Source organism: Salvia miltiorrhiza, chromosome 5, assembly GCF_028751815.1.
Source record: "Salvia miltiorrhiza cultivar Shanhuang (shh) chromosome 5, IMPLAD_Smil_shh, whole genome shotgun sequence".
In the NCBI taxonomy this organism is placed as follows: Eukaryota; Viridiplantae; Streptophyta; class Magnoliopsida; order Lamiales; family Lamiaceae; genus Salvia; species Salvia miltiorrhiza.
The window spans coordinates 16942559-16963459 of record NC_080391.1 but is presented as its reverse complement, the minus strand read 5'-3'; the positions used below and the strand labels follow the sequence as shown (position 1 = coordinate 16963459).

Sequence of the window (20901 nt, the reverse complement as noted above, 5' to 3'; positions counted from 1 at the left end):
AAGTAAGCAATGATGTGTTGTTATAGTAGCAGTGTGCCATTGAGTCATAAACATGTTGACTAAATATTAATTAAGAAATAATAAATAAATAAATATATTACATAGTCCCTATACAACTATAAATTTTATCAGTTATTAATATTTTAGTAATTTTATTTATGTTTATATGTAATCATTTTAGATAAAAATATATAATTACATATTTCATTTTTAAAGAAATTATGTAATATGATCACATGATATATGATATATATATATATATATAGAGTTAACACTTATAAACTATTTGAGAGATACAAATTAACTAATATAATAAATTATAATGCTATGATTATGTTATAATCAATATGATGGGATTATACTTGATACACAATTATAATGACTTCATTAATGTTAAATGTTCAAAATTTCTTTTATACTTACTGACTAAATGTTAATGAAAATAATACTCCCTCCGTCCTTGAAATAAGTTCCTCTTTTTCCTTTTTGGGACGTCCCCTAAATAAGTTCTTCTTTCTTTCTTCCCATTTTTTGACAACTACCCCACCACTAATAATACTTTATTTATTCTTACTTTCACTTTTTCACCACTCCCAATACTAATTATAACACTTTTTCACCTTTTCACCACTCCCAATACTAATTATAACATATTTTTCTTCACTATCAATACACTTTACCACTTTTTCTTAAAACTCGTGTCGTCCCCAAAGATGAACTTATTTTGAGGACGGAGGGAGTAATAAATAAATAAATAAAAACATATGTGAAAAGTTCATATATAATCATAAATCTTATCAATATTAATATATATTTTAATAATTCTATTTACGTTTATTAAATATTTTATATAGATTCACAGAATAGTGCTAGTCAACATATTCGGTGAAGTTCTCAACTGGCTCAAGGATTTTACTGTAAGGTTTAGGTGGAAGAAGCTCCAATCATTAAACTTTAGGACAGAATGAAAGATGGAGTGCTGGAAATAAATTAATTATGGACATAAAAATTCTTCACAGCTATTCTAACACCCACACTTACTTCTTTTCAACAAGGCCAATGCAATTCGAAGCATATAAAACATAAAGCTTCACTTTTAACATACAAATTCAAGCAAAATACTACAGAGATTCAGAAGTTGAATAGCTTGGTGCTGCTCTTGGTGGAGAGTAAAGGTAAGGTTTGGGTGGAATCTCCAATGATCCAAGTTTCCCTTCCAACATCTCTACAACCCTCTTCATCGATGGTCGATCCTTAGGGTTCGTCTGAATGCACCATAACCCAACAATCATCAAGTTTCTCTTTACAAACTGGCTTTCATCTTCTTCATTGAAATTTCTAGCAAGATTTCCATCTCTTTCTGCATTCATCTCAAGCTGCTTGTAGAGGTAATGTGGGAAGTATATTTCACTCGTACGATCTACTTCTCTTCGATCAATGTTTCTCCTTCCTCCAACCATTTCCAACACCAACATACCATAACTATACACATCACACTTATAAGAAACTTCCCCAAAGTTTCTAGAAAATACTTCAGGGGCAATGTACCCTATTGTCCCTCTTGCCACCATCATAGAGACTATGCTCGATCTGTTTGGACACAATTTAGCAAGCCCAAAATCTGAAATTCTTGGATTCATGTCCTTATCTAGAAGAATGTTCTGAGGCTTAATGTCCAAATGAAGAATCCTCGTATTGCAGCCTTGATGCAAGTACTCTAGCCCTCGAGCAATGCCAAGTGCGATCTCAAACAACTTATCCCACTCCAACCTAGATTCTGCAGATGACGAAGCATTGTTGCAAATGTACTTTTCAAGAGATCCATTAGGCATGAAATCATAAATGAGAGCTCTTTTAGAACCTTCAAAACAAAATCCTAAAAGCGTGACAATATTAATATGGGAAGTTCTGCTAATACTGGCAACCTCATTCATGAAATCTTCCCCATTTTCATTAGATTCGTTCAAGACCTTCACTGCTACAAGATGACCATCGGGAAAGTGTCCTTTGTAGACACTGCCAAACCCTCCTCTTCCCAAGTTTTCAGTAAATGAGTTTGTCATTTTCTTGATACTAGAGTATTTGTATCTCATTGGTGCAAGATTGCCATTGTTCTTGAGAAAGAGTTCAATGTCTCTATCATGCTCTTGTTTCACCTTTGCACGCTTCCTCCGAATTGAAACGAATATAATTATCAAAGAGGATGTAAAAGCGGTTATGGTGATACCTCCTGCCGAGGGAAAAATGTTGTTCAGATCAATCTCAGAAGAATGTAATAATAACTGAAAACTGTATGTTGATCAGTGATCACAATGAAGTTCAAGTATTAATTAAGGAAACCGAGATATGATTAATAAAGTTGAGCAACATCATAATTAGTACTCCCTCCGTCCCAGCTTTTAGTATCCAACTTTCCTTTTTTGGGCGTCCCATATTTTGGTATCCATTTCTATTTTTAGTAAAAGTATGTGGGACCCTTACTCCACTTTAATTATTTTAACTCTCACATAAAATGTGGAACCCTTATTCTACTCACAACACACCAATCACTTTATTAAAACCCGTGCCGTTCTCAACTGGATACCAAAAGTTGGGACGAAGGGAGTAATGAAATATTTAAAAAGAGGATAGCTGAGAATATCTTAGCAGAGCATTGGTAAAAGGGACATACCTATGAAAAGGATCTTTTGAAGTCTATTATTTCCTGCAAATAAATTCAACATTAGCCTTCAAATTTTAGGTGAAACAACAAAAAACTAATCTTTTTATAACTACCTCGTTGTAAAGATTTAGTCCTTTATTATAGGAATCTGATCAACCTAGCTAATAGTACTAAGTAACTAAAGATCTATAAACAGATTGCTACCGCTTTCCACACCATGTAAAAAATACAAATGTTGAGGCCTACCAGTGAACTGCGGCAGTAGAAGGCACTGCCCTCCTCTATCGAAACAATTAAGACATTGTTGAGAAACATCCCATTGTAGAGTAAAGTTTGCAGTTACCATATCGAACAATCACACTATAGTTTACTCGATAAAATATATTAAAATTATAAATATTATTATAAAATAAAGTAAAATATATATTCACTCTCATACAAATTATGTATTAAAATAATTTTTTTACGTGCAAATACATGTTATCTCTGCTACGATAATTAAGTAGGGGTGAGCATCGGTTCGGTTCGGTGCAAAACCGAACCAAAAATTCAAAACCGAAAACCGAACCGACGGTGAAAATTGAAACCGAACCGCACCAATAGGGGGCCCGGAACCGAACCGAAACCGAACCGGTAAAACCGTCGGTTTCGGTTCGGTTCACCGAACCGAAATGTGCAGTTTTTTTTTTTACTTTTTTTCGAAATTACCTATTAAAAATGGTAAAAAAATGCACAAATTTCAAATGTCAAATCCCCAATGATAATACCAACATCACAAAAATACAAATTCTAATGTCAAAGTTTAACAAATAGCAACATAAACAAGTATTAGGGATTCTTAGTTTAGGTTAAAACTTAAAACTAAAATTAAATATATTATAAAATATAAATATTTAATAAAATATTAATATTAGTCGGTTCGGTTCGGTGCAAAACCGAACCAAAACTTCAGAACCGAAACCGAACCGAATTTTTTCGGTTTTTGAATTTTGGAACCGAACCGAACCGACCACCAATAGAATTGGCACCGAACCGCACCAATACGGTTCGGTTCGGTTCGGTTTTGACTATCGGTTCGGTTTCTGCTCACCCCTATAATTAAGAGAGATAACAGGAAGAGAGAAAACGAAAATGATAGATGAGTTAAATTACTATACATATTTGAGGGTGAAATTGAAAAATGATAAAAATATACAATATGAAAAAATATGTGTGATAATATTATGAGGAATTGGAGAGAAAAGATGAGAAAATGATCTGAAAATTTTTCCAATTAAGATAACGTCTGAAAATAATGAAAAAAAAGAAGAAAAAAGATCTGTATTCCACAAAAAAAGGAACGCACCCTTTAAAGAAAACAAAAGCAATGCTGACAAGACTAAGCTCAATATATACAGACAATATTACCCATGCTCTTCCTGTTTTTCATTCGAGCTAATGGAGATTGCAGAATTCCATCACAGTTCAATCGCTTTTTGAATAGAAAATGAAATACCCAAAACGTAGATTGTTGTTTCCACACCATGAAAGTAGCTAGAATGAAAAGAGGGAAGACTGGCATAACAAACTACAGATGTTGAGGCCCACCACTAAACTACAGCAGTAGACGACGTACCTTTTTTGCAGTAGAATTGGTTATTATTGGAAGTAAGACACTGGCCTCCTCCATGGAAACAACTAAGGCCTTCTTCAGAAACAGTCCATTCTAGACTAAAGTTAGCAGTTATCACATTGAACAAATCACCCGAGTCTCCACTAGAATTCAGAGGTAGCTGCACCAGTGAACACTCTTGAGGAATTTCAATTTTCGAATCATCAGCTGTTGGGATTCTATAGTACACGGTGGAGATACAATCTATCTTGCTATAGTTTTCGAAATGTTCATCGAATTTATTAGCAGGTTCGGCGAAGCAGGGGAACAAGGTGAGATAAAGATTAGGAGAGAATGAGATTGAAATAGAAGGAGATCGAAGCATAGATTGATTCATGAAAAAGCAGCTTCGGTTCTGCAATTGAGATCCAAGCTGAACATCAGAAATCAAAACTTTGTTTGCTTTGATATTCTCTAAAATATAATAACCAAGATTTCCGCCACCTAGAGCTGTCAAAATGGGCTGAAATTGGCCCGGCCCGCCCGTAATTTTGGCCGGGCTGGGCTAGGATTTCCAAGGCCCAAAAAAAACCGGGCCTCCCAGGCCCGACCCACGCGGCCCGTGGGCCAAAAAGCCCGCTGGGCTTTCGGGCCTAAATTGGCCCGTCAGTTATAGGCTATTTTAAATTTATTTATCATTATTCCTCCAAGAGTCCAAGTCCAAAAAAAGTTTGTCCAAGTCGTCTGATTGCAAATTGAAATTATGATTTAAATCCTCACTTAGTCATTTAATATTATAGTAATTAATATTAAAATAATTTCTAATTTAGCTATCAACCTAAAGAATAAAGATGAACAAGAAAAACAAAACTTACTGATTTAAACGTGAATAGGTGATGAATGATGATTCACCTTTTGCTTTTCAAAAGCATTTTGTTTTAAATATGAATGCTTTTTAAACTTGTTTATTATTTATCAATATTCAAGATAGAAACGTGAATACGCGATTATTGAAAATATAATAAGTTAAAATTTTACTTATAAGAATTTGGCCCATTTTGGCCTGGCCCGCCCGGCGGCCCGTGCTGGGCTGGGCTGGGCTTCAATATTAGCGGCCCGTTGAAATTTTGGGCCAACCCGACCCGGCCCAAAAAATTGCCTAGGCCCGTCGGGTTAGGCCGGGCCAGCCCGGCCCGCTAGGTTTGACAGCCCTACCGCCACCTAAATGAATTACTGGATATGGAGGATCAGAATCACAGGCATCAACGGTGATCAATCCGTAGCTCGGATTATCAGCTTTCGTGAATGGAAAACTCAGATTGTAATTTCCACACTGAAAGGATTCTTAGCATTTGGAATGAGCAGCTTTGAAGAGAAGAAGATGAAAAGGGAGAAAGAAAAGCAAGAGGGTAATGACATATCCATGTATACATGAATTTCTCTCAACAAACAATGAAGATTAATTTGTAAGAGAAATGGAAACCAGTTATGTTTTGATCTACTTGTGTTTAATTTTCCTAGCGGTTCTGACAATTCAATTGTGTTGGAGTAATTTTAAAACTATTTTTTATTATCATTATGTAGACAATACAAGTGTCTTACGATGTTCTACTTTGATATAATTAGAACGGTAACTTCACAAGTAACTTTCGATGTTCTAAATTATACTGGAGACATATACTTGCGGGATTTGTGACAGATTTTGGAGTTATCCTTTACATGTCTTGTGGATATACATGGAATCGAATATGCAGATTGAGATGGTGAGATTCAGTTGGTGCCTTCAGATAGACTCCAATCAGCCTGCAAACGTGATCTATGAGAATCCTATTCAAACTTGGATATTGCTAGATTTTTTGTATATATGCGTTGAAGAGAACCTGAATGAGTTGTTGATTTTATTGTTACTCTACTGCATATTGAGAGTATTTTCGTGGCTTTTGTTCAGAGCATACACTACATGTAAGTGTGTTCTAGTTTGTCGCTTATTTCATCTTGTAAAGCATTGTGGGTTGGATTGTTACTTTAATTTCTTGCACCAATCTGTTGGTGTGTGTTTATATTGTTGGGTTTAGGTGGTGAATGTGTAGCATTCACATTTAGAGGGTGAGTCGTTGTCTTGCTCTCAATTATTCATCTTGGTGGAAGTTTGAGAAGATTTAGAGGTTAGGAGGAACGAGTATTTGCGTGTAAATTCTTTGTATATTTTATCATCACTAGTAAATAATTTACCTTGGGCGAGGTCTCCATACGTAGGTATTTTATAACCGAACTAGATAACTAATTTTGATGTTCTTATTTTTTATGTTTTATGCACGATTAATGCATTAATATTTTTGCATGTTCTAATTTCTTAGTATGCTGCATTAGTATTTCTTTGTATTCTAATTTTGTGTGGGTGTGAAATAAATGTGTTTGGATTGGTGAAAATTTCAAATTGACTTAGGAGACTTTGGCGTAAGAAATTTTGTAGGAGACTTTTGGATGGACATTATGTTTTAAAATTCTTAAACAGTGGGTGTTGAAATGGTCTCGGTGAAGGTGAACCAATAACGTAGAAGTTTCCGACTTTCCCCAATACCCACTATGTTGTTGACTAGCACTGATGTGCTGCCATCCAAACGGTGCCGTTTTAACGCCCTCTTTCTTAATCAACAATGCTATTTGGATAAAATTTGTCCGGACAAAATATCATAAAATACTTTATAAAATAAATTTATTTAAAAAATTTAGTTCAAAATTATATAGAATTTAGCTAGTTTTGTTGTTTACTATATATTGTAATTTTTTTTTGTAATTTTTTAATAATCTTTTTAATTATTATTATTTTTAAAGTATACAAATTACAAATAAAATAATAAAAAAATGTTAAAAAATTACGAAAAAACTACAATATGGAGAAAACAATAAAATTAACTAAATCCTTTTAAACTTGAATCAAAATTCATAAATAAATTGATTTAAAAAAATAATCTTATTTTTGTCCAGACAAATTTTATGAGACAAATTAAGAGTGGTACACGGTGGTACACACTAAATAATGGGACAGTGGATCTCATTTGCTACTTCGGAGATTCAATGTACCACATTTTATGTCTCACTTTGTGTCCCACTTTTAATTTTTTAATTTCTTATGTATATTTTCTTCAATTTCAACTTTATATGTTTTAGTTTAATTTTGTGATTGTTAACTAGGGTTTATTCCATCAATTTAGGGTATATAATTATTTTTTATCATCTAATTTCATTTTTATTAGCTAATAATAGGTTGGTAAATTCAAAGTCATGGTATATACTTTTTTAAAAAATTAATTTTTTATATAAAACTTCAATATAATTCATAGTATTATAATAATTTTTATTTTTATAAAAAATATTTTTAAAATAATAGATATAAGCATGGGACACATTGGCACACATAATATTGTGGGACATCGAATCTCATCTCCTTTTGACCATTTCAAGATTAAAACTTTCTCTTTAAATCCCAGCCAATCAGCACAACCAGAATCTGGTCGAACACCGACGGAATATTCCGTCGGTAAGAATCAAAATTCCGTCGGTAAATGGAGATACCGACGGATTTCACCCGTTGTGAAAACGCTCGTCGGTAAATGATTTACCGACGGATTTTTTCTGTCCGTCGGTGGATACCGACGGACATCGCCGTCGGTAAGTCTCCGGTGCCGGCGTTGGCCGTGGTAGGTGGCGCGTTTACCGACGGATTACCGACGGAAAATTCCGTCGGTAAATTATTTTTAATTTTTATCGGAAATAGATGCCGGCTCCGGCGATGTTGCCGGATGACGGTCCGTCGGGGATCCGTCGGTATCTACCGACTGAAAATAGTCTGTCGGTGATTTCCGTCGGTGTTCGACCAGTTTTCTTGTAGTGCAGAAAGCAATCCCTAAATTTACTGTCGAGTATCTAATTGTCTTGTAATTTGCGCAACCAATTTCCAGTAAAACTGCCCTAAATTTCTAGCAAATCAATTCTAAGTTTCTAACAAGAAAATAATTCAACCTAATTAGCAATAATTAAGTATAGTGGTTTTAATCGATTTGTTTTGTTCTAATCCTTTGCATTAGTCAGCAAAAAATCCCTGTACTACACTCTAGTAGACTTGGATTACGTAGAAAATACACAGATTCTTATATTGGTTGACTCTTCCTAGGCTGAAACTTTGCACCTTACAAAATCCCTCCATACTTTTCTTCGGACTTCTCATCTGTATCACGGATACAAACGAGAAGGAATAAAATTCAAGTAACTAACACATGATACAACTAAATTTCTTGCATGTAACAACTTCTAGTAGGTGCAAATTATATACGTATTGGATTTCTACGTCGGATATCAGCTAAGGGGTTTCTCCTCGTAAAAGAAGCAACAATGCTACCTCTTATGCAGAGGAATTCATTCGTGCTGTTATGATCCACCAACCACCATGCTAAACATTCCAGTCTAGAATAAACTCAGCAGTCAATTGATTAAACCAGTTGTGGGTATCTCGCTTACTAGAATCTAGGTATTGGTAGTTAAATCACCCCACAATTTGCAGGAAAACTTAAAGCTCATTCAAAGTTTGATTGGAGGCGCAAATGATATCCACACTAGAAGGATTCTAGGCATTTGGAATCAGTTAAATTTGGTAGAAGAAGAAGTAGAGCAAAGAGGCCATGATTTCAATTGCTCTGCTAACTATATGACTATATGAGAATTGATTATATAGTCGAATTCGTGCTTTGCTGTGTTTACTTTTCAATTCCATCAGACACGGAATTAATTTAGATGTTACACAGCTCCAAATTAATTTTGATATTTTGAAGTGATAATCAAGAGCTGCAGGAGTCTCCTAACCCACACATAGATTTTGTATATATAGAATGCAAGTAGATAACATACATATATATATATGCCCTCTCATTAGTATTAGTACTACAATTGCAGCCCCAAATCACAGCTTATGTCAAAAAATAATGCAACTGCTCTGTAATAAATACCTCTTAATTTGCTGCAGTAAAACTGATTCTGGTTGTCAGTAAGACACTGCCCTCCTCCGCTGTAGCATTTATAGCAATGTTGAGAAACATTCCACTCTAAAGTGAAATTAGCAGTCAAGAGATGTAATAGTTCGGTTGAGTTGTTGTCGGACTTGATAGGTCGTTGAGTCAACAAACAATCTGGAGGAATAGGCGGAGCATGCTGAGGAGGTGCCGGGATTTGATAGTACAAGGTGGAGATATTACAGCTTAAGCTGCGATAGCTTTGGAAATAATCCTGGATTTGAGGAGAAGGAGTTTGATTGTAGCATGCGAAGAAGATGAGCTTAGGAGAGATTGTAAATGAAACAAAAGGAGACTGAGGCAGGGACAGATTTCTGAAACTACGACACGTGGATGATCCCAATGATTCTTGAAGCAAGCTGTCGTGAATTAAGAATCTATTTGTGGATGTCTTATCTAGAATATAATATGGAGCTGTTGGAGCTTCTGAGCGTAATATTGGATGTCCAATTTGAGAATCACAGCCATCAACTATAACCAATCCGCAATTGGGATCACTGCTAATGGTGAAGGGAAATTCTAGAGAGAAGTTTCTACAGGCATAGGATTTTGGGCATTTGGAATGAGCTTTGAGTAGAAGAAGAACAAGGCATAGCAACAATGCTAACATATGCTTGCCAACACCCATATATACTCTCTTTCTCTCTCTCTCTCTCTCTAGAGACTTGTATATGTCTTGTGTTGATTTCTTTAGTTTTGAGTTGTGTTAAATATTGATATCTTGAATCCATCAAGTCATTGGCTCCATACATCACGCTAATTGACTTGGTCTTCCTTGTAATATAGATATTAGGGGTTATTGCGGGAAAATCCATCAGAAATTTTCATTTTCTGATATTTATCATGACCCCTCAATTTGACTTCTAAATCTATCAATTTATAATTTAATCTGATTTTTCTCATAATTTACAAGTCCCCCTAAATTGATACTGACGTGGACGCCGGAATGTCAATGTGGCAGCCAGAATCACACGTCACACACACACACACACTCCACGTGTCACCACTCTCTCTCTCTCACAGATTGACAACTCTCCGCCCTCCCCTTGACCACCGTCACAGCTTCGGCCGGTAGCTTCGCCACCCCAGAGCCTTCGCCTCTTCTCTCTCTCTCTCTCTCTCACTCATCTCCTCCGCCTCTCTCTCTCTCACTCATCTCCTCCGCCTCAACCAGATCGAGCATGAGCTTTCGCCTCCGACTCTCTCTCTCGCTCCTCTCTCTCTCTCTCTCTCTCTCTCTCTCTCTCTCTTTCTCAACGACGGGCAATAGGCAACAGTTGCACCTCCACCTCTGCCTTCCTCTCCCCTCGGCGACCTCCCCTCCGCTGCCCTCCACCACTTACTCTCGCTCATCTCCTCTGCCTCCGCCTCTCTTTCTCTCGCTCATCTCCTCTGCCTCACAAAGAGGCTCTGCCTTCGCGGCCCTCCACCACCTACAAAGATCTGCCGTGAAATTTTTCCACAACACCAAATTCATTCATCAATTTTTCCAAAAAAGGCGTGAAATTTCAGAGTTGAAGCAAAGATCTGCCGCTACCTTCGTTGTTGAGCCCTAAATTCGCCGATTTCGGGTCTACGAGGGTGGGGACAGGGCTGACAGGGGTCTGGGAAGGGGGAAGTGGGGGCGCCGAGGTGGAGGAAGGGAGAGGGTCCGACGGAGGTGTGCGGATGGGGGAAGATAGCATCCGCCTCTCTCTCTGTCTCTTGCTCATCTCCTCCGCCTCTCTCTCTCTCTCTCTTTCTTCCTCAATGGACAGACAACAGTCAACAGAGATACCTGGAGAAGTGCCGACAACGGGGGTGAGAAAGTGACGGCGGCGGAGTGGCTGAAGGGGGAAAGGGGTGGTCTGGGGTTGGGTGGGGGGAAGGGGAAAGCTGACGTGTAGGATTTTAGGTTTTTAATTTTTTAGTCAGCAGTGAAAGGGCGTCGTTTCATTCTCATAAAGCAAAAAATAAAATAAAACAATATTAACATAAATACACGTCAGAATCGATTTTGCCACATAGGAGCCACGTCAGTTTCAATTTCACCGGAGCTTCTCGCCGGGGGAAAAATCAGATTAAATTATAAATTGATAGAATTAGAAGCCAAATTGAGGGGTCATGATAAATATCAGAAAATGAAAATTTCTGATGAATTTTCCCGCAATAACCCCTAGATATTAAATCTACATAGATTGGTGGAATGTGAGGCACAAGTTCTCCTATTCTACACTTCAGTTGACTAGCATTTACTTACACTACACATCCATTTGTCTTGAATATGAAGATTTCTATGTCACACAATTTGTTTACCCTTGTTAGATTAGGAATCCTCTAAAATCCCAGTGTTCAAGATATATATGAAGTGAATTTAAATACTGTGCGAAGTCAACTTTAGACAACAAAAGAAAATCATGAAACCACATTGCTGTAAATAAAAGCAAGTTCAAGAATTCAACCAAAAACAGACCAACATTAAGAAGTGATGAAAATCTTACTTGGTCTGCAGCTCATAGAATGCGGCCTGTCGGGGCAGAAGCACCTAAAATGGAAAGAAGTATCGTTAAAACCGCAGCGGCCGCCGCTTTCTTGGCAAGGATTACAATCAGTAGCTACCCAATTCATCAGAAATCCCCTCCTCAAAACCGCAGCAACATCCAGAATTTCATCATCTCTCTCATCCCCATACAACTCCACAGGTGTGACCGCGTTCTCTTCGCACCTCTCCAACGCTCTCATCAGATTCCTATTGCCACCATACATAGCCAGAGTCTCAGTGCTTCCCTTTCTAGAACTGTTGCAACCAACCTCGTACCTCAACAGCTCCTCGGACACGTTCTTGCAGCCGTACAACAAATTGAGAGTTGTGCCGCCGACGTAATCGAATCTGCCTTCGGGGATACTCGTGTTTGTTCTGATTCTTGGAGCGCAACTGCTAATCTCTTCTGATATCGCTGCGGCATCAAACACGCGTAGAGATCGGTTGTGGTAGAATATGTCTTCAACAATATACTCATTTTCAGACATATTCAGTGACGGAAGTCCGTTTCTGCAACCGATCGCGAATCCTGGGTAGCCGCAGTAAGATTCTTGAGCTGTTGGGAGGAAAAATGGGAAGCTTATCCTGGGACCGCCGCCGCTGCAATTTGTCGGCGCGCAAGCTTCGAACTGGTAATCTGCCCCACAGCAAACTTTGGATAAGATGATGAGAGAGAATATGTAGAGCCAGAAAGTGTGGAGGTTGTCTTTTTTCATGTCTAAATCTTGATGAAACAAGATGAAGAGAAACTGTATATATGTTGGAATGAGCAGGTTCGAGGAGATGAGGATGAAAAGGGAGCAATATATGAAGTTTCTCTCAACAAATTAAAGAAGGCAACTTCTGTGTAAGAAATGAAAATATTTGGTTAATATGCATGGAATGGTTTGGTTCGGACAAGTTGAAAGACGTTAGTGAACTTTGGGTGGAAGAAAGGAAAATTTGTAAAAGGACAAAAAAATGTAGTGAGTAAACCACAACCAAACTCTATTTAATGCGTTGAAAAAGCGCGCAGGCATAGTTGACTCGACTCTTTGGCGGATTCTATATATAGCAGATATATATATATCCAATTAATATTTGCGTTCCCCCAGCTACCATGGAGAATATTGAGGTGCAGATTCGATCATTTCTACCATAATTTAATGTGTATTATCATATTTTATTTTTAGTTTTTCTATTTTATAATAATTTATTATAAAAATAAAAAATTATTACTCCCTCCGTTTTTTTTAAGTGTCCCATGGAAAAAAAATAAGTATTACTTTTGTGCCCATATTTATTATTTTCAAAGTGTAATAAATTTATTCTCAAATTTTGAAATAGGACACTTAAAAAGGGGTAAAATAGGAACTTTGTCATTTTTTATTCTCAAATTTTGAAATAGGACACTTATAAAAGAACAATAAATTTATCTTAATAGGACACTTAAAAAAAAACAGAGGGAGTATTATATAATAAATTATAATTAATATTTATTATTAAAAATTACTCCCTCCATCCACGATAGGGGTGTGCAGCAAGTCGTCCCGAACCGACCCGGACCGACCCGTTAGATTTGTTGGACCGATTTTTTTTTAAAATGGACCGACCCGGACCGATACTTGTGTGCGGACCGACCTAGGACCGGATCGAACCCGAACAACGGGTCCGGTTCGGTCCTGATCCGACCCACCGATAATCTATTTTTTTTTCCTGTTTCGGTCCAGTTCAGAGATATAGTTCATATTAAAAGCTGGAAAGACATTGTGCAAATCACAAGTAACGATATTCAAGGGTAATATACAGCAACCATAGGGTTAGAGGACTGGTTCAGAGGTCAAACGAATCAATACTTCAAATTTTATTTTTCAAAATATGGATAAGGATGAAATGAGACGTCACTTAGGTAGTTATGTTAGGGTTAGAACTTAGAATATTGAATTTAAGTATTATTAATATTATTATAAATATTAAATATATAAATTAAATATTTAATTTATAAGCATACAGGTCGGTTCCGGGTTTGGCAGGTTCGACGGGTTTCGACCCAAACCGATCCGGACAAAATTCGGTCCTAGAAATTGGACCCAACTCGGACCGCACATGTAGTGGGTTGGTCCGACCCGGACCAAACCCGTCGGTCCGGGTGGGTTCGACGGGTCCGGATTGGGTTTGCTCACCCCTAATCCACGAAATAAACTCCCATTTGTCTTTAAATTTTTGTCCACCAAATAAATTCTTACTCCCTCCGTCCCATCCCAATAGAGTCATTTCTTTTCGGCACGGAGATTAAGAAAATTACTTTTTAGGATTTAAGTGGTGTGGTCCACACCAATTAAGTATATTTTCTTTACTTAAATTGAAAACCGAGTCTATTGGAGTGGGACGTCTCAAAAAAGAAAACGAGCCTATTAGAGTGGGACGGAGGGAGTATTTGTTATAAATTAGAGAGAAGCGAGAGAATAGAGAAGAGAATACGAATTAAGTCTATTCAATATGAGGGTCAAAGGCCTCTATTTATGTAAGTATGAAGCTAGAGTTTTAGGGAGATTTCTTGGTCAACACACATAAGATATATGTAGAAGATATTTTTGCAACACTTTCCCTTGATTGACCAATCCCTAAAACAAAAATGTTGTCTCATTAAAACCTTGCTAGGAAAACCCAATGGGACAAAACCTAGTCGAAGGAAAAAGAGTACAACTACTTCCCCTGAACTTGAGATCATTGAAGATCTTTGAGTCAACGCATGCCGATCTCGTGTACCAACTTTCTGAATGTTGATGTTGGTAATGCCTTGGTGAATATGTCCGCCAGATTATCACTTTGGCGAATTTGTTGAACGTCGATATCGGCATCTTTTTAAAGGTCGTGTGTGTAGAAGAGCTTGAGAGAAATATGTTTCGTCATATTGCGTTTGATGTATCCTTCTTTGAATTGCGCGATGCAAGCAGCATTGTCTTCATATAAAACAGTTTATTTCGTGCATTTATCATCCTTTACCATTCATGGGCCCACCCCACAACACATTTATCATTTTTATATTCACATTTATTATTCTTTACCAGTCATGGGCCCACCCCACAACACATTTATCATTTTTATATTCTATATTTACCACTCCATCCGTCCCACTCCAATAGGCTCATTTTCTTTTTTGGGATGTCCCACTCCAATAGGCTCATTTTCCTTTTTGGGTAAAAAAGTTGTACTTAATTGGTGTAGACCACACCACTTTACTACCGCTTTCCTACTAAAAAGTAAGTTTTTTTAATCTTGGTGCCCAAAAGAAATGAGTCTATTGGAGTGAGATGGAGGGAATATCATTTACCACTCATGGGCCCACTCCATAATACATTTATCACTTTACTCAACTACCCTTACATTTCAATCACAACACCTTTATTAGTTTTCTTAGTTTTCGTGTCAACCATCAAATGAGAGTTTATTTCGTGGACGGAGGGAGTAAATTTTTTTATAAAAAATCATATCTTAATTGAATGAGTGAACCCTTATTAATTACTGTATTTTTATTATATTAAAACATAATAAATTAACATTGAAGAAAATTAATTTAAAATTATAAGAAATTAAGAGTGAAAACGATGATACATACTCCCTCCGTCCCGGCCAAGACGCTACATTTGCATTTCGGCACGGGATTTAAGGAGTTGTAGATTAATGTTTTAAGTGTATAATAATAAAGTGATAAAGTAGGAGAGAGAAAGTAATAAAGTGATAAAGTAAGAAAGAGAATGTAATAAAGTGATAAAGTAGGAGAGAGGAGGTAATAAAGAAATACTTAATTAATGTTAATTAAGTGTTTAAAATTCCTTATTTTTGCCAAATATAGAAATGTAGCATCTTCGTTGGGACGGCCCAAAAAGGAATATGTAGCATCTTGGGCGGGACGGAAGGAGTATTAAATTATAAGAAAGGGGATCTCATATAATTGTGGTGGGCCTCTACTCTGGTCCACGCGACCAAAATAACACTGCTTCTTTTATTACTGTATAGCACAAGGAATGGGACTCCTCCCTATTTTTATTTTGGATTAAATTGCCTCTAAAATACTAAGCTTTCGTCAAATTTGATTTTACATATAAATTTTAAAAGATAGTATTCCCTCTGTCCCATTCCAATAGGCTCATTTTCTTTTTTGGGTAAAAAAGTCTTAATTGGTGTGGACCACACCACTTTACTATCACTTTCCTACTAAAAAGTAAGTTTTCTTAATCTCTGTGCCCAAAAGAAGTGAGCCTATTGAAGTGCAACGGAGGGAGTATAATAATTATTAAATTTTAATTTAATATATAAATTTTAAAAGATAGTGCATGTAATTACTGAACTTTCATCAAATTTTGATTTTAAATACAAATTTTAAAATGTAACATAATAATTATCGAATTATTAATTTAATCATATTTCACTACCAATTGAAATTTCGATCAAATTTAATATTGAAATAGCTAGCTGCTAATTGATGTGCTATAATCGGTGTGGAAATAAAACGACGTTTATGATGCCACATTGCAACCACTATCAATGGCGGACGCAATATGGGGCGGTGGGGGTACACCTGTACCCCCAATTTTAATTTCTTTTTAGTAGTATTATAAAAGTATTCAATACTGATCAGTATATTTTATTTCCCAAACAGTAGCTATAATATAAGCAACAACATATATTTCACTTGGGCTTGGGAGCCCAACTTTAAATTTTTCATTTTCTTTACACAAATGGCTTAGAAAAAACGGCTTTATTATGCATAGGTTAATTAAAAAAAAATACAAACTAAATTAAACTCACAAATAGGCGAGAGTCGTGAGTCAGGTATAACTCCATTCCCACAGCACATTAAAAAATTAGGTTGTAAATTTGTGTGACAATTTTAAAGTTAAAAAATGAGTTTTATTATTTTTAAGTTCATCTTGTTCTCGAATTGTTCATGGAGAGTTCGATTCTTTCATCTAATTTTAAGGTATTTTTTCGTACCCCCAATTTAAAAATTCTGGATCCGCCACTGACCACTATTCAAAATTATGCAAAATCACATTATTCAGCTAGTTATGCATATCAGTAGTAAATTTGATCAGAATCTCGATTGCTGGCAAAATAAGATTAAATCAATAGTTCGGTAATTATCGCAGTATTTTTTAAAAGTTTGTATGCAAAATCAAAATTTGATGAAAGTTCAATAATTACAACATTATCTTTTAAAATTTGTACGTTACATTTTAAAGTTTATATGCAAAATCAGAATTTGATGAAATTCAATAATTACCACACTATCTTTTAAAATTTGTATTTTAAATTGGACAAAAATTTAATATTTTATATGTAATTAATTAACCTTTTTATCTTTTACAAATATTAGTATCATTTTGGTCGACGCTAGTCTTGATTTGCCTGATTGACGTGAGATAGTAAAACTCTACATCATGTTTTGACCATCTTGATGTTCCCATGCATCATTTCTTGGGTAACACAAGATAAGGTTGTGATAGATTTGAAAAGGAAAATGGCTGAGTATTGTTTTGCCAATAGTAAAATAAAATAGGAGATATTTTTGAAGAAAAAAATAGAGAGATGAAGTTTTGAATTAGAAAATTAAAGATAAATTGTTTATAAATATATGAACACAAAATTTTATGTACACCCGAGTGTACTGTATACTCGGGATGACTCTGTAAACACAAATTTTATTGTATTCAATTTAATGAAATACAAAAATGTGTACAAATCCAAAATATGTGGATTGAAATGAATTTGTTGCGGGTTGCGATTCTCTACTTTAATCCTCTGATTCTCCTCTTCAAGCTTCTTCAAATCCTTGGAGGGAAATATAATTTCTTGATCTCCTTGAACTCAAATGTTAACTTGAATTTGATTTGATAACGTCAATCCAGAGGGCTTCCACCTTATTTCTGAATCAAACGTTGACTTGGATGAATTTGATGAAGAACTCTTTGATCTTCTTTGCAGAATGCCTTGATTGTTGGAGATGACTTCGTCGTAGAGAATTACTCCTTCAATGCTTGAGCTCTCAAAATGATTTCTGTCCCTTTGACTCCACAAATGACCCATATTTATAGGTGAAGAATGGAGTAGGCTGTGGGCTTTGGCCTGTCATATTGGGCTTTTAGGGCTGAGGTGGCGCGATTTGATTGGTTCCTCAATATTTGTATTTATCTACATAAAATATTTAATATTTTATGTAGATATTCCACATGTCAATTTCTGATTGGTCAATAAATCCACATAATCAAATATTAATTATATATTTATTTAATCTTGGAATTATATTTAATTTAATTCCAAAATATAAAATAAAATATATAATTTCATATTTAATTTGTAATTTCCACATGGCATGATTTAATAGGCTATAAATTTAATTGCCTACAGACTCGTACCCAAATCATGACCCACATGTTAATTCAAACCTGCATTCTGACCCAAATCGTGTAAATGACACTATTCAGTTATACAAATGATACTGCTTATACTTGACACTATTCAATTATATAAATGACACTGTAACGTTTTAAAATGTTATAGTGTCATTTTCAATCTTATAGTGTTATTTAAAATATTATAGAGTCATTTAAAATCTTATAGTGTCAATTACAGGAAGTGTCATTTATATTTCTGAATAATGTCAATGATACAAAGTGTCATTTACAATGTTATAGAGTAATTTATACGCAGTGTCATTTGTATAACAAAATAGTGTCATTTACATGATTTGAGTCAAGATGCGGGTTTGGATCAGGATGGGGGTCATGATCTGGGTATGGGTCAACCCGGGTGTACGGTACACCCGGGCGTACCCAAGACCACCTCTTATATGAATTATAGTGGGGATCTGGTGGATCTCTTTTACTAGGTAGTATACATATCTATATTTAGATCATATATTGTGTTTATGCGAATGCATAATAACGCATTACGTGGCAGAGATTTTTGAAGCCAAAAAACATAGAGAGTATTATTGATCACTTAAAAATTTGATGTTTTAGAGGTTTCCGCATTTTTTTAGTTTTTTTAACCCATTTTTAATATGCATAATGTCGAACATATGCATGATATTACGTACAAATATGTATAATATTGCACACAAATATGCATGAATAATTCTTAATCTATTTAATTACCCTACTTTATTGTACATCTTCTCATGCGATGTGTTCATTGTTGCGGGGTGCTGTTGTTGTGTCTGAGTGCAGAGAGTATAAGGCGGTGATGGTGGCGGTATGGTGTTGTTGATATTGGCCGAAGCGTGAATTTTCTTTAATATATATCACATACTTGCGCGAATATAAACTATACAATCCTAAACCCTGGATTTGCTATTTCTCTATCACAAATCGGCATCGATCTCTCTGTCTATCACAAATCAACGTTGTTCTTTCTCTTTCTCTATCATAAATTGGTGTTGCGTTTCTAAGTCAGCCGTTGGGAGAAATATCTGCGGCGGCCACATAGGTGGCGAGCGCACTTGACTCGTGCTCCCCAGTGGCCATTCCAAAAACTCAAAATATATCTTACGTAAATTTGTTTGAATACAATATGCATATAATCCAATACAAATATTCATATAGTTAAACACAAATACATATAAGTCTAGGATCACCATGAATTTAATATACACATGTGCGTTTTTTTCCTTAAAAAAATGCGAAAAACCCTAAATCGTCATATTTTTAAGGGGACAATAATACCCCTTTGAGTTTTCTATCTTAGAAGGCCTTTGCCACGTGTCGTGTTTTATGTGTCCACATAAACATAATGTGTGGTCCAATTAGATCTATATACTACATAGAAGATAAGGATCTACAAGATCTACACTTCCATGTGAAGTATACCCAAATTTTTATTTTTAACCATTTTCTTTTTATCAATTATTACATAAACTTTGAATTTTTTTTAATTCAGTCTGAATTAAAAGCCAACAACCTTTTATCTTATTTAGATGCCGGAATTTTATTACGTGAACGTTGAAACATTATCTTCTTTTCTTCTTCATAGTAAAATTCCAGTGTCAACGTATTCAAAATTTTCATTCGCGCCAAATTTAAAATGTTCAAAGCATTTGTATTAATCGACCAAGAAAATATTATTGGTTAAAATCCAAAATTTAGGTATACTTTATGTATTTACATGCAAGTAATCAAAAAATTAATATTTACCCTGCAAGGGCCGGGTTGAAGTTCTAGGAACCCAGGAAGAAAAGACGAAGGAAAGTGGGACGTTGCGGTAGCTAGCGGCAGCGACGATCCCTGGAGATGAAGAAGAAGGTAGCTTTTTGTATTTTTTTTTTATATTTTTTTTTGGTATTTGTGTAGATGCATATGCATGTATGTCTGTTGTGAAGAGCACGAGAGGTGAGAGGGAGAGGAGAAAGTGAAGGTGCTATGGGAGTGAATGTGTGAGTTGAGTGAATCAATAGTGCATTTTGTCCCTATCCTTTTACAGAATGTTGTTGGCCTTATACGTAGTTAGAATATTTTTTTGAAGGTGCCACATATTTATGGTCTTCTCATTAAGTTACATTAGGCTTAAGTGAAATTAGAGTAATTAGGAGAGATTAAATTAGAGATTTATTGGCATAATCGCACTTTGCATTAGTCTTTAAAAGTCTACTGTGTTTCATCCCCTAGAGGGGTGGCCGCTGGCTCCATCAATGCTTTGAGTATATTCAAAATCTGACTCTGTTTTGGGTCAGATAACGAGGGTCTGACTAGATGAGTCGTATAACTTAATATGAATTAGTCTAGCAAAAATGTCCTCGTAATTTAGTTGCCCCCCCTTTTCGTACAGACAAGGAGCTACATCTTTTATTCCACTGCGCACCCTTTGAAAAAATAGTACTAATTGACTACGCCTAAGGTGTAGAAAATTAGAAATGCAACAAGTCAAAATTGAATCAATAACATAAATTCCGAATTTCTCAATAATACTGCGGCAACCAACCCCGACTCTCTAGAATCAGATTCATATTTAGTTATGTAATTATATGAACAGCGTTTTCATTCTTGTTTCATCTCATATATTTTCTTTTGATTGAGTCGCATCA

The 20901-nt window shown here is 35.7% G+C and overlaps 2 protein-coding genes across 2 annotated transcripts in view; both read right to left on the bottom strand.

The window, feature by feature from the left end:
• Positions 1-12672, bottom strand: part of LOC130986432 (LEAF RUST 10 DISEASE-RESISTANCE LOCUS RECEPTOR-LIKE PROTEIN KINASE-like 1.2) — a 61343-nt gene extending 48671 nt beyond the window's left edge. The window contains exon 1 of the mRNA XM_057909838.1: positions 12024-12672. Within this exon, the coding sequence (XP_057765821.1) occupies positions 12024-12556 (533 nt within the window). The 5' untranslated portion in view covers positions 12557-12672. The remainder of the gene's footprint in view (positions 1-12023) is intronic.
• LOC130986433 (PR5-like receptor kinase) lies at positions 1042-4462 on the bottom strand. The gene is made up of 3 exons (XM_057909839.1): positions 4278-4462; positions 2672-2704; positions 1042-2230 (listed from the first exon to the last, which is right to left on the bottom strand). The coding sequence occupies exon 3, from the start codon at positions 2091-2093 to the stop codon at positions 1122-1124; it is 972 nt and encodes a 323-aa protein (XP_057765822.1). The 5' UTR covers positions 2094-2230; positions 2672-2704; positions 4278-4462; the 3' UTR covers positions 1042-1121.
• Positions 12673-20901: the final 8229 nt, after the last annotated feature.

What these genes read in the sequence shown, in the direction of transcription:
- LOC130986433 (XM_057909839.1), bottom strand. Translation starts at nt 2,093, where the DNA reads ATGAGATACAAATACTCTAGTATCAAGAAAATGACAAACTCATTTACT.